Source organism: Carassius gibelio, chromosome B7 (genome assembly GCF_023724105.1).
Source record: "Carassius gibelio isolate Cgi1373 ecotype wild population from Czech Republic chromosome B7, carGib1.2-hapl.c, whole genome shotgun sequence".
NCBI lineage: Eukaryota > Metazoa > Chordata > Actinopteri > Cypriniformes > Cyprinidae > Carassius > Carassius gibelio.
In genome coordinates this window covers 4,573,840-4,588,305 of record NC_068402.1, presented here as the reverse complement: position 1 = coordinate 4,588,305, position 14,466 = coordinate 4,573,840, and the positions used below count along the sequence as shown (strand labels likewise).

Here is a 14,466-nt window from a genome sequence, read left to right as displayed (position 1 = left end):
ATATATCAGACAGCAGAACTGTTTCCAACACTCATATTAAATCAGAATATTAGAATGATTTCTAAATGATCATGTGATAGACCGCATGTTACATGTGACACTGAAGGCTGGAGTAATGATGCTGAATTTTAAGTATATTCAAATAGAAAACTATTATTTTAAGTTGTAATAATATTTCACAATATTACTGTTTTTTCTGTATTGTTGATCAAATGAATGCAGGCTTGATGAACAGAAGAAACTTCTTTCAAAAACATAAAAAATAGTAATGTTTCCAAACTTTTGGTCTGTACTATATATATATATATGTGTGTAAAACTCTTTTAGAATTCTATCTGAATGGCTGCACTTACCATATTGTGTAATTTGTTTGACCTTAACTAGTTCATTGTCACTTCACTGAAAAGCTTTATGGGAACACTCACGTGATGTGAAACTGTGCCTTTAGACGCCATCTTGGCTCAACGCACGTAATTACCAGTAGATAGCGTCATTCTCCCTGTTGGATCCGTAATGACATCAGTTTCCTGCTTTCGCTTACAGTTGTTCCCTGGTGTCCTCAGGAGTTATGAACGCTGCTTCGCTTGTTCAGAGGGTGGCAGGGATCTCTGGGGCTCTTGCTGTCGCAGCAGGTGCATATGGAGCTCACGGTAGGTGTCCTTTCTGATCGATTGTGTTTTATTTGGCTGATGGCTCTCATGTCGAACGTGACCGAGCGCGCGCCATTGAGTGTTTTCTGAAAGTCTTATAAAGCTTTAATGCATCTCTTTCGTGTCTTTCTCTCCTGGGCAGGATTCAGACACAGTGAAGCGAGTGATTACCAGAGAGAGGCGAGTATATTTGGCTATTATTATGTAGCTTTCACTCTTTAAAATAAATAAAAAAAATCTTAATAATTAGAAACAATAATTATGACATGAAAAGTCAAAACTCTAAAAGAACGTTTGTTATAACTGTGAGAAACATTTTACTGTCACAGGAATGCCCTTTTATCTCAGTTATGACGTAATATCACAATTTTTATGTTTATGTATTTGGATTTTATATCATAATTATGACTTCTTATCTCATAAAGTCAAATTTATTCAACATTTATTTATGATTCAGCAAAGTTATTTGTTTCTTGTTTGGTGGAAGTAAGCTTTCATAGTATGGGGTTGGGAGTAATAAATCAAATATTTTCACTACATAAGCTACATCATTGACTTTTAAAACAGAGGAAACCTTATGAATGTCATGCATTACCATTGCAACACTTGCAAGTTGCATCACGTTTGGCCCGAAATTTAAGCCCATGTTCTATTTCTTCTGTTTTTTTTTGTCTCTTCAGTTGTATGATACAGCAAACAAGTATCACATCTACCACAGTCTGGCATTGTTAGGAGCTGCGCGCTGTAGGAAACCTGCTCTGGTAAACACCTTTTATCATCATTCTTACATTAACATAAACATCTCTAAACTGAAATTGGAGTAATGATAACTAGATTGATTACTGATATAATTAAAATGTCACCTAGCTCTCACAAAGTGTTCCAAATTGGTCTGAATTAGTTTTTTTTTACATTGCATCCCTTGTCTTTCAAATATATGGCTGTTTGAGATATTTTGTTGTTGATGGTAAGTGTTTATGTTGATATTATTCCAAAATGTATAAACTAGCAGTCACACTAGGCAACTGATTTGCTATGCAGCCTTCTAAAAAAGCAGGACATCACCGATATCAAACCCGACACCTGGCACCCTATTTGATTTGTTACCATTGTCTGCATGTTTATCAATCTATAATGGTTAAACTATATTAATTTCATGTTTAAATTCACATAATAAACACCTTTCGATCATTTCCAGGCTGAAAGCAAAAGAACAGAGTAGTAGAAGAATGATACTCATTATGCTGGACTTTACTACAGATGACCTCCCTTTATATTGAGAACCAAATGAATTTGATAAGGAACAAACCATTAGCAATCACATAAATTAACACACGCTGCTTCTTTTTTTCCTCAAGGCAGGGGTAGTCCTCCTCGCTGGGATGGGCTGCTTCTGTGGTCCCCTCTACCACCAGGCCTTAACCAATGACCCCAGCTTCAGCAAGTTGGCACCCATTGGAGGGTCATTGCTCATCGTTGGCTGGGCTGCGATGGCTCTTTGAACTCGGACTCCATTTGGCAGACCTTGACCCTTTTGTTTTAACATTCTCAGCGATTATGTTCTGTTTTGTCATTTCAACATGAAAAGAGGAGCTAAAGGGTGACTAAAGAAGAAAGGGGTGGAGAATTTCACATCTTATCTAACCCCTTTTCAGTCTGGAAAGTGATGATAAGGCCTTGGGATCAAACATAATTCTCTTTTTTTTTTTTTCTTCCTCCACACTGTCACAGGCATCTTCATTTTGTCAGCATGGCGAAAAAAAAAAAAACTTTTGAGAAGCTTTCCTTTGTGGATTATTACTGAGTGAATGAGTCACACTCTGGGTTTGTTCGTGTCTTGAAAGTTTATGTACATGTGCTTTTCCTTTGTTTGAAAAAATAAAGCTGTCTGCAAAGCTGATTGCCAGTTTGACCTTCTGATATTGGAGGAAATGTTTCTCTGATTGTCTCTCCCTGGTCAAAATCTCAATAGCCTTAGGGCTTTGATCCTGTAAGAATGACAGTACAAAGCAGTTAATTATCGGTGACCTCGCTTTTAGCACTTCTAGTGTCCAAACTTATCTTTATTCCACTGAAAAGTGAAATCCAATGAGGTTTTAATTCTAGGGCCTGTGACTGACGGTACATAGCAGGGTTGGGGACCTTTGAAAATTGCTTAATAAATCCTCAGGTCAATTTGCAAGGGCAGCCTCATAAGCCAACTCTACTGAGGCGAAAAGCTTCTATTGATGCTGCACGTCCCAATAAAGTGATCACACCACTCGTAAAACCCTCATTAACTTGGGCTATTAGCAGAGCTGTGCAAATCAGGGCAAGACAACCAAACCACTTCTCCTGATGGAAGAATAAGACATTTCTCAGTGCTTGAAAAAAAAAATGGACATGCATGCTTATACTTGAAGCACCCAACAATATATTAAGCCATTTTCAGTTGTGTATATAATTAGATCTGATTTTGGCATCTCCAAAGCTGAAGCCTGTTTTGAAAAGTTTCTTCCTCGTTTCCTCTTCCTGACATTTCAATAGTGCTGGGAATTTCACCAGTCGCTCATTACCGAAGTCAGATCAGGGTCTCCTCGTTAAAATCCATAAAGGCGCATGCGCTCTGTGTTAAGTGTCTCGTCCCTGGCTCTGTCTGGATAGATGCAGCCAGTAAAAATCAATGTTTAAAGCAACCAATACATTGCAGTGGCCCTGTGGTCATTCGGTCGTTAAATTCTCATCGCGCTTGAATGATCTTTCTGTGTTGGACCCAGCATCTAAGGGGCAGTCTGTGGGCAAGCAACTTTTAACTCGGTTTCGCTTCAATTGGGTAAGCGGTCAGTGGCAGTGGAGTAGGTACTGTTAATTGCGACTCATGGGAGTTGAAGCCTCTATTTGTCGGTATTCATGTGGCTTAACTTCCTCCCTTTGAACACCAACTGACATTTCGCATTTACCCTCGCTTCTGTGGGCATTGCCAATTCATTTCCCAGTCTGATGTAGAGAGTCTGAAGGTGTGGGAGGCTAGGAATTTTTTTTTTCACTTTGAGTGAAATGCCCACACGTTCTGAAATGATTACCTTTCCCGCTCACTTTTTTTGAGGCGTCAATCATAACAGCACATCCCATAACAGAGATTGCTAATACATTTTCAACATGTCAGTCTCCCTTTAACCCCTGCACCTAAAAGATTGTCATTCTATCTGGAGCGCTGCTTCAAAAGCTCTTCAATATTAAAATCTGAGTGCCATAAATATGGCCATAAGAGGTGAGTGGATTGTGTTAGTACAAAAGCCTGATTAAAGATCTGAATACAGAAGAGTTTTGTATTATAAATGAAGATATCATTATATGCGCATTAGATTACAGGGTTCAGTCGTTAATTAGAAGGTGTAGAGCTGTTGGGGATGGCGCAGAGAGAATGATGTTGCAGAAGTGAAGAATTAAAAGCACCTCGATGTCTTTGGCCTCCTCCGGTTCTTCCTTGGCATCAATTATCTGCGCTGTCAGCCTCTCAGATGCTGCTTCAAAGGGGAGGTATTTCAAGGTGACACCACAGCAGAGGGGGTCGGGATGGGACGGGGAGAGCGGGCGAGGGTTTTGAAGATCTTTTGATCACTCTTCACCTCCTTGAAAAAAGTATTCGAGTCGAGGATCCTCAAGCTTTTCAATGGAGTCCTCGGTGTCTGTCTTTTTAAGGCTTTTCAGGTTGCAGACTAGATCACAAAAACAAAACAGTTCAGTCCACCTAAAACTCCAGATCTGGAGAAAACGTTCAGCCACCTCAATGCAATCACATAGGCTACATTAGTGCATATGGTTTCATTTTTTTGTTTTTATTTTAAAGTAATTAAAATGCTTGTGAATACGTGTTTTTTTTTTTTTTGCAGATACTAATACACCACTGTTCAGGGTTCAGTTTGAGTTCTTTTTTTATGTTTTTGAAAGGATTTTGTAAAATGACCTCAGTTGCACTGATTCAAACATTGATATACACTGTAATATTGTGAAATATTTTCTATTTCTGTGTATTTTAAAGTATAATTTAATTCTGTATAATTTTTATATCTATCTATCTATCTATCTATCTATCTATCTATCTATCTATCTATCTATATAATTAATGTGAATATGTATATATACTTTTTTTAACCAATGATCCTTTCTATCCTTGCTTCAAAATTAAATTAAACTAAAATATAATATAATATAATATAATATAATATAATATAATATAATATAATATAATATAATATAATATAATATAATATAATATAATATTCAATAGCTTTATAATAGTAGATGGAAAAAAACGCAGAATTTAAACATAACATAAACCCGTAAACATAGTTTACTCTGGATACATTTGCGTCCCGGTAAGAAAAGTACTACTAATCCCAAGATCCTCGCTGGAGGTCCGTGATTTCCGGGAATAGTTTCGCCAGTGGGAAGGTGCGCGAGGGGAAACCTGTTGGAAATGACGCGAGCTGAAATCCTGTTTCATAAAAGAGATCACAACAAACAACCCGGGGTCTAAGGCAGAGCGCAAAGAGCCAGCGGTAAACACGGGTGTGTGTAAACCACAAACAACGACAGCCGTCGCGGAATCTAGAGGTGTTTAGCTGATTAGCACGTTAGCTCGCTCCACACCTGCTAGTCGGATCATTTGTGCTGCTCATGCTCGTTTATCACAAGAAAACAATCTATTCCCTCTCACACAGCGTATGTCATGGGGAATTCCTGATTCGAGGAAATATTTCAGAGGTGTCGCTATGTTTATAACAATGACCTGTCAAGTGGTTCAGTTGTTTCGCTAGAGAGACATTAGCTGGCTAATTAGCCGATTAATCTGCCCACTGACCCACATTCAGCTTCAGCTATGAATAACTAACCTGCGTTTAGTTATTTAGAGGGAATTAAACTTTAGTCTGGGTAATTAGTGGTACTGAGTAATGCTATTTTGTTTATGTATCAGCAGTGTAATGCGTTTATCATTTAATGTAGAGGAATTTTTTCATATAAGTACTAAATAGTTCTTCAAAAATGAAAAGCAGATACTATTGCAGAATACAAAAAAAGGCCCTTGCATAGTTAGCAAAGTAAAAAGCCTTAATTCTAAGATTTTATAATTTAAATGCATACATTTATAACTAGTCGTCGATCATTATAAGAGAGCTGATTTTGTGTCTGTTTGGTAATATTGATGTGGTTTGTCTCAGGTAATGCTCAATGGAGACGCTCATGAGTGCCGTGGCCCCGCGTGCTCCGGCGGCGGCGAAGCGGGTGTCCGAGGTGGACTTCCGCTCGGGCACGACTCTGGAGCAGCTGGGGGATCAGGTGCAGGAGCTGGTGCAGCTGGAACAGGGCGAGTTCGGAGACCAGACCGCACTCGAGGTGCACACAGCCAAAGACTTCATCTTCAATATGCTGGGTGAGGATATCATAGTGAACACATACATATACACACAATGTGAAACCCACAGTGGTTAGGACTTTTGTTTGCTTGTTTATTCTGTCCTTTAATTTACTGTTGTAGTTGTTTAATTAAAGCCAGTAAAATGAAAAGCCATGTTATACATATATAGATTTAAACAACTACATTCTCATCTGAAATACTTTTAAAATTACATTTCATGACACAATAACAGTAATATTTTGAAGATGATCCGAATAAATGATGGTTGAACTCAACCAATGCTGTGTGAACTCAACCAATCATGATGTTTAGCGCCCAAGTCCCGCCCCTGAAAGTTCCGGAACTTTGAAAAAGTACCACCTCGCCAGCAGGGACTTTCTGAGGGGCATTTTTTTACCCGGAACTTTTATTTCGTTCCTGGTTCCTGTGGTGGAAACACACTAAGTACCAGCACAAAGTCCCTAGTTCCTGGGTAAAGTTCCTGCGGTGGAAACGGGGCAATTTAAAGGGTTAGTTCATCCAAAAATGAAAATTGTCATTAATGACTCACCTTCATGTCGTTCCAAACCCGTAAAACCTCCGTTCATATTCAGAACACAGTTTTAAGATATTTAAGATTTAGTCCGAGAGCTTTCTGTCCCTCCATTGAGAATGTGTGTATAGTCTACTGTCCATGTCCAGAAAGGAAATAAAGACATCATCAAAGTAGTCGAAATTGCAGTACATTTGTAACAGACGTAAGTGCTGTTATGTACCATAGCTTTCTAAACAAATCTAACGGTTCAAAAACGTGAATGTACAAAAGTGCAGAGAGCAATGTTATGCGTTTGTTGCCTTCTCCTGCACCGTTGTTACCAACAAACTGCCGTTCGGACCCAAATTAAATAATATAAGCACAGTCCAGCGGGGGGAGGGGGAGAAATCGAACTCTGGTTCGGACCAGACAATTAAATAAAGTGTAAAAGCACCCTTAATCGTTCTGAAAGTAATTCCAACTGTATTGTAGTCCACTGTGTGAACGAGCCTTAAAACAGGAAAATAGTGTTGATAATGGAATAATCAGTTAAAGTCAGTTCATCATTGTGATGTCATCATTCAGCTAAATTTTCGTTATCTGTATAATATTAATAATGTTTTATAAATTGTATAACATTACTTTTTACATACAGGATGTTAGGATGCTCATAGCAAGTGTACATTTTAAAAAAACAGATGTGAAAGACATCCATTTTTCATTATACTGGTGAGCTTTATTTATCCAGGCCTCTGATTCAAAACTTGACCCAAGTGAAGTTTGTCCAGCAGATGTCCCTAGTTCCCCCTTATTTTCCTCTGTACATCACTCCCAGATCTCTTCCAACTCCCTTTTCTAATCTCTTGCTCTGCCCTGCCACGGTGTAAACACATTAAATGTCTCTCTTTTTGCCTTTATTGTGTGATGCAAGTGAGGGAGAGAGAGATTTGTAGAACTGCATTGTTCTCTAAAACATCACTGGAGCTGCTTCACATAATCCTGTCAAATGCTGGATTAGGTGACTGTTTCTCTCTTCTCATTCGTTTTTTTTCCTCCCTCACCTTCCACTCTCATCCGTAGGAAAAGTTTCAGCCTCTAGCTCTGTTCTTGTTTTGTTTCGCATGTTGCATTGTTACCTGTGCATCTTCTTTGGTTTACTTTTGGACCTTTGTTTACTGACATGGTTGGATGATGTTTTTTTTTCTGCCTTCCTTTCAGTGTAACTTTTATGTTTCTTTTTGTCTGCCTCCTGTTGCTTTCATTTCTTTTTTTTCTCTCGGCTTTAACCCTTGATGTTCAGCCAAATGCCTACTTATTTTTCTTGCTCGTTGTTTCCATCTCTCGCTCTCCAAAAATATGCAGACATTTTCAAAGCAACATCCATCACACACCTCCTGAGAGGGATGGGTAGACAGCTTTTTATTTTTATGCTGGGCATGGTGCTCTTTAGCATTCAGGATATATTCATGATATACTTTTGATGACCCTTACCTGTCCGTCAGGATTTAGGTGTTAATTAATTTTAGAAGACCTGAATTGCTTCATGTAAAGCAATGCCTTGATTTAAATTGGCATTGATGTTTGCTTCCTTTAGCAATCATCATGATTTCTGTTCTCGCACCTCCATGACCTGCAGACATTAACATAGCATCTGCATACCAGCCTCTAAACTCACTACAATGCATTTCTCCCAGAGGAACTAATTAAATCAGAACTGTGTTAAAAATGTAAAGGGCAAAAGGGATCATTGTTATTGTAGAAAAACAAAAAGCTCTCAACTTCGTTGTCCTGGAGTGAAGGTCACTGAGTCCCACACAAACACCATCAACAATTTTCAAATTGTAAAGACATGTATTGTTTTCTTTATGTGTAGACATGTTTACGCCAGGTTTCAGACCAAATTGAAATCTTATTATTGTGCTATTTATCTGGGAATGTTGTTAAACATAGGCCATAGAGTACAATGAAGGCAAATGGGGTGTAATATTTTTTGGAACCCAGTGTTCCTCAAAATATCTTCTTAGAGAGAAATGTATACAGGTTTGGATTAAAGGGATAGTTCACCCAAAAATGAAAAGCATAATGTGACACTGAAGACTGGAGTAATGGAGTAAAAAGTGTTAAAATAGAAAACTGCTATATAACTGTAATATTTTTTTTTTCTGTATTTTTGATCAAATAGATACAGCTTCGACGAGCATAAGAAACGTCTTTTAAAAACATAAGAAATCTTACTGATCCCAAACTTTTGAAAAAAAAAAAAAACTTTCTGTGCCGCTGTCAGCATCAAACAGACTTGTTTACATGGCCTTTATGCGTTAGATTTCAGACAAACGAGGACAATAATTAGTCTTTTTAAAATGTCATGTTAATATTTTAGTCTAAAAATATGCAACTATAGTTTGGATTCATCGATCATACAGTATACACATTAATCGGAAAATGAAGTGCATGTGTCTTTGCCCTTTATGCTTGGACAGACGTATTATGTTGCATTATTATAACCGCATCCTGCGTCCTTTAAATCATAATGTTGTAGTTATTTAATTTGGAAACGTCACAAATGTCCTGTAGAGGTGAATGAGTTCAAACTCTTGTGGGCCTATCATGTGTAAATCAGGCTTTGACAGCAGTGCACGCTGGCCTCTGATATATGACCAGTAACAGTGTATGCTAACCAGCTTCCCTTTGGCATTTCTCATGGAGAGAGATGTTTCTTATTGTAGGTCTTTTTTTTTTTAAAGTGGTCAATAATGGTGACCATATGAGAGAGTGATGAGTGAAATGCACCTTGTGCTAATGGCGTTTGCCGTAGGGACTAATGAACATAATGAATTCATTTGCATAAACAAACTGGTAATTAATAAAGCTGTTGCTGCTTATGTTAGAAGATGTGATTTTAACACCCCCAGCAAGGCAACATTTCTTTTATTTATTTCCCTAGTGAATGATTGTGTTCAGATTATGGGTCATTAAAGCACTATTAAGTAACACATCCATATGGCAGCTATGCTTAAAGTATTCAGTGACTGTAAAAGCATCCTTTTAATTACAGAGGACTGAAATGAAATAAAATGAGTGTGTGGTAAATAATCCGAAAGAAATGTGTATTGACCAGTTTCTGCCTTCATAAAATATTAAAAGGCAAGACGTTCATTTTTATTAAAGAGTTTCCACTGGAGATTTTTATATATTATTTTTTAGAGCACTTTCATTGGGAGCAGTAATGTAAGTACAAATAATTTCATATTTTTCTTTGGCAGTTGGTCACAAAAATAAGCCACTAACAAATGGACTGTTTTATTTTTCTGAATTTCCCATCATTTTGAGCTTAAAGGGATTGTATACTCAAAAATTACCCACACTTAAATTGTTCCAAAGCTTTATGACTTTATGATCCAAAGTAATGTTTTGGTTACCAAACAATTGACCGCAGTCATTGACATTCATGGAAGCCAATGTCTGCTTTCAACTGTTTGATAACCAGCATTCTTCAAAATATCTTCCTTTGTGTTCAACAGAAGTAAGAAACTCATACAGGTTTGGAACAACATGAGGGTGAGTAATTGATGACAACATCTTTGGATTAACTTTCGCTTTAAATTGTTTGGAAAAGTGATAATGTACCCTCAGTCCTTCCCATTCAATGTCTAACCACCCTTCCACTTTTCTTTTTAAAGACCGGTGATATTATATATTTTTTTTTCATTAATATTCTTCATCTTCACAGGCTTGGTGCAGAAAGTAGACAAGCGATTGCCAGTTGCCAATGAATATCTGCTGCTATCAGGTGGAGCTAGGGAAGGTGTGCTTGACCTTAACCCAGAGGACCTAGGTGACTACGCCAAAGGTGTTGACTTTGATTTGGACTTCACTCTACTGGTGCCTGCTCTTAAACTGCATGACCGAAATCAGCCCGTGACGCTGGACATGCGGCATTCCCCACCATGCCATTCTTGGCTGAGCCTGCGCCTCTGCGACCCTGCGATGCTGAAGCGTTGGAGTATCTGCTGTCAAGATGAGAAAACTCGAGATAAAAAAGATGTGGAAGAAGAGGAGGAAGAAACTGAAGCAGTACAAGGTTCAATCCCATCCCTGCAGCCTCCTCAATCATTAGATGGCTGTTACTTCTCACCGTTGCTGGTTGCCGATTGGTTCTGGAGTGTGGTTGGGACAGCAGTAGAAGAGTTGCGGAGAAATCCTCAAAGAGGGATTCCTGTTCCCGATCGTGTGGAGCGGAATGGTCCACTAACAACACTGATTCTTACTGCAGGAACTAGCCGTATCCTTTACGACTTGCTTCCAGTGGTTTCGTTTCGAGGCTGGCCGGCCGTCGCACAGGGCTGGCTCACGACCAACCATTTCTGGGATGGCAAAATAACGGAGGAGGAGGCCATCAGCGGGTTCTACTTGCTTCCTGGCTGTTCTCCGGCTGTCAGCCCCTCAACCAGACCTGACCGCGAATGGAGACTCGCCTTCTCCCGCAGTGAGGTTCAGCTAAAGAAATGCGTGCCCTACCCAATGGCACAAGCCTTCCAAGCAGCTAAAGCTGTACTGTCAAGACTATTAGCTCGCCCTCGCACCGGCCTTAGCCTCTACCACCTACGTACCTTGATGTTTTGGGCTTGTGATCGCTTACCTACAACCTACCTTAGCTGTCCAGATCATGAGACTCCTGCTCGGCTGTTCCTTGGGCTACTTGATGACTTGGCTCACTGCGTACTGGGCAAAAACTGTCCTAATTACTTCCTCCCTCAGTGCAACATGCTTGAGCACCTTACGGACAGTGCCGCCCTGTTGGTGGCACGAAAACTTGCACATTTACGATCCGATCCTGCAGAGCACTTAAGAGCCGCTTTGGAGCAGGCACAACAGGCATGCCAACTCAAGCGTGAGGCCGCAGTAGCTGCGAGCAATGGCCATGGGTTAGCATCACCTACCCATGGATATGGTGCGGGATCACCACAGGATGACCGGCTAGCACAACGACTACAACAGCTGGTGACAGAAAACCCTGGCAAGTCTATTTCAGTCTTCCTCAACCCAGATGATGTTACACGCCCACATTTCCGCATTGACGACAAGTTCTACTGAGTGGACCGAACTGGTTTACACACCGCCCCGGGGTACAGAAACCCTATACGGCAGAACTTCTAGAAGACATAGTCATGTCACTGTGCTACTGTATTACCAAATTGTAAAACCGAGTCTCCACAGAGTGTTCTGTTTGGCTCAACTAAGCTGACTACAATCAAAATTGCTTGACACTCCAATGAGGTATTGTATGAATTTCACAGGTGTCACAATGTCAGGGAGAACAAAAATAATAGGGGAAAAATAGATTCTAGTTATGTGACTTATATCTAATCAAAATTCAGTCGCATCCTAAAAAAAAAATCCTAGATTTCGAAGCTTTTTTTTTTTTTAAACTTGCTATTCAATACTACTGAGAAAGGAAACTAGTATTTTCAGTAAATCCCGAGGGCAGTAGTAGCACTAGAAAATGAACTAGGCCAAGGTAAATTATGATGAAATCGAATGTAATTTTTTGGGGTTTTTTTTGTATATGTGTGGAGAAGTTTGCGACTATTGATCACATAATCTTCTCTTTCTTTAGTCTGTCAGTTTACCCTGCTTTGTCCCTTTCTCAGGTACCTTTTTCTTTTAACTGGTGAGTCTTGAGCTGTTCTTCAGTCAAAAAAAATAAAAGCAGAAAGCGAGAAAAAGATGAAGAATAACTCGAAAATCTAGGCCTTGTCCTTTATGTAGAAGAAGCTGTTATACAGCCTGTAGAAACAATCTTTTTACAACAGATGCTGTTCGAAGCTATTTTTTGTTCACCTTTTTTTTTTTTAAGATACTCAAGTTAGATGTGACTGATGGTCTATCAAGGTTCAGAGACTGTTTTAGGTTAGTTGATTAGTCAAAACTGATTGATGCAGATTTTGTGTCTTATTGGTTCCTGATTAGATTCTAATCTGCACCTAAATAAGCATTATGTGTTTGTGTTACTCTAAGGGCTTTTCTTTGTCAGTCATTGTTGCATATGTCTGGATAAAGCTAAATATGGAAGATGCTTCGGAAAGTGGGATTTTGTGGTGATAAAGGTTTGCCAGCCCTGTGTACTGGAGAATTAGAAAGACCGATCCAGTTCAGGCAACAGAGGTTTAGAGAAACGTGTATAGAGACAGAGGAATGTATCTGTGTTTTGTTTAGTTTTTTTTTGCATTTGTGGAAGGGTCCTATCTCGCTCTTGCAGAATTGCATTGGTAGCTGTGGGAGGCAGAGATGGATGAAGAAAGTCAAACACGACGTCCACTGGATAGATTAGGCCAAAACCAATGGGACTCCCGGGACTATAGACATCTGCACTCCCTCACTCATTTTTGCTTTCTGTCTCCTTGCAAAATCCTTCCCTCTTCATCGGCGTCCATCTCTGGCTGTTCTTGATCCATCTCTACCTCTTTGACTGTGCTCAAGGATTAAAGAACAATGTTACATGTGTATTCACCATAAATCGCATTAGCGCCCTGTGGGAGTTGGCAGACCATTCGTGTGTGCTGCTGACATGGCTGCTGCGCAAATACAGAGCAATCAGTAACGGCGATATCTTTGAATGACAGCAAAATGGTGAGGAATAGGCTTTTTCTGCTGGATTTCTTATTCCAGTATGAGAGATGGGAGACGTGCTACTGAAAAGAGTGTGTGTAGTGTTGCACATGGTACAGGTAGGCTATTAAACACAATGTCTGCTGTATGCCAAGGAAAAGACACCAAAGAGAGTTTAAAAGACTGGATGCTTAGTTTAAATGTCGTGAAGGAAAATGGATGTATCTCTATTGTATATTGTCAGGGTTTGACACTATATACCTTAAAAGGCCTCTTTAGTGGATTTAAATATTGTAAAATGCTTGAATCACTATTTGTAATGCTATTTTAAATGTTTTCCTGCATATATTGACCGTTGTTTAGCACAATGCCTGATATCAAATGAACAGTGGTACTATGCAATATTTCAGAATCATCTCTATGAATGAGATATTAAGGCCTATTATTTCTGTGATCATTACCGAGAGGGTTTTATACAATGGATTCAATGGGGGGGGGGGAATTTATGTTCCTGCCTCAGTGCATGAAAACATTTTCCGGTGAAATATCTGAAGGAAGCCAAAGTGCATAATTTCCTTCCCAACTTTTTTAAGGATGTGGTCCCAGTGTTTCATTTTCTGAGAGCATAGTCCCTTGTGTCATGCTGTTGTGTACAAAAGGTATTTTTTGCCCTCAAGCAGAAAAGAAAATAAGAATATAAATAACTTATTTTACCTCTTGAATTAATCTGGCCATCAACTCAAATTCCCTGAATGAAAATTAAATGATGCATATTTAAATAGTACCAAATATTAATATATTTCATATAAGTTCTCAAACATGCCTCAGAATGCTTTTTCTTTTTATAATAAATGTGCTGGGGTGGGAGGAAATTGCCCTCTGTGTAATCATGTGTGATGATGCTGGTCATAGCATGAAATAAAACATTACATCTAATGAGGATTTGTACTGTTTATATTTAATATATATAAATGTTGCTTATCTCAGATCTCAAAGATATTATCTGTACTCTAATTAAAGACCAATTTTTGTCTGCTTGAATGTATTTCTTTAAATAATTTTGTACTAACAAATACAATTTGTGTATTGTGACTATAGACTTGCTCTGCTGGGCAAACTATCTGTGTGCTGGACTAAAAGATGCTAAGAGCCTAAGTTTGCAGGTATCACACTTAAAAACAAAGTGCATTTGTTCTTCAGAATTTGAAGGCATACTAAATAATATTTAGAATTAAAAGGCAGATTAATCCTAAAGAAAAAGTCTTGGAACTTTCAGTGCCTTCTCTATGTGAAAT

General features: G+C 38.8%; 2 protein-coding genes across 5 annotated transcripts; both read left to right on the top strand.

Moving 5' to 3' along the window:
- The first annotated feature begins 501 nt into the window (after positions 1-501).
- tmem256 (transmembrane protein 256) lies at positions 502-2,550 on the top strand. Its single transcript, XM_052562320.1, has 4 exons — positions 502-650; positions 793-830; positions 1,331-1,411; positions 2,009-2,550. The coding sequence occupies exons 1-4, from the start codon at positions 569-571 to the stop codon at positions 2,150-2,152; spliced, it is 345 nt and encodes a 114-aa protein (XP_052418280.1). The 5' UTR covers positions 502-568; the 3' UTR covers positions 2,153-2,550.
- A 2,489-nt stretch (positions 2,551-5,039) lies between these two features.
- On the top strand, positions 5,040-14,212 carry tmem102 (transmembrane protein 102). 4 transcript variants are annotated; one of them, XM_052561717.1, is made up of 3 exons: positions 5,040-5,201; positions 5,852-6,063; positions 10,293-14,212. In XM_052561717.1, exons 2-3 carry the CDS (start codon positions 5,862-5,864, stop codon positions 11,654-11,656), a joined length of 1,566 nt encoding a protein of 521 aa, XP_052417677.1. In that variant the 5' UTR covers positions 5,040-5,201; positions 5,852-5,861; the 3' UTR covers positions 11,657-14,212. The 4 variants fall into 4 exon arrangements, with proteins under 4 accessions (XP_052417677.1, XP_052417678.1, XP_052417679.1 ...); XM_052561718.1 differs by having other exon boundaries at positions 5,043-5,246; XM_052561719.1 differs by having other exon boundaries at positions 5,054-5,191.
- Positions 14,213-14,466: the final 254 nt, after the last annotated feature.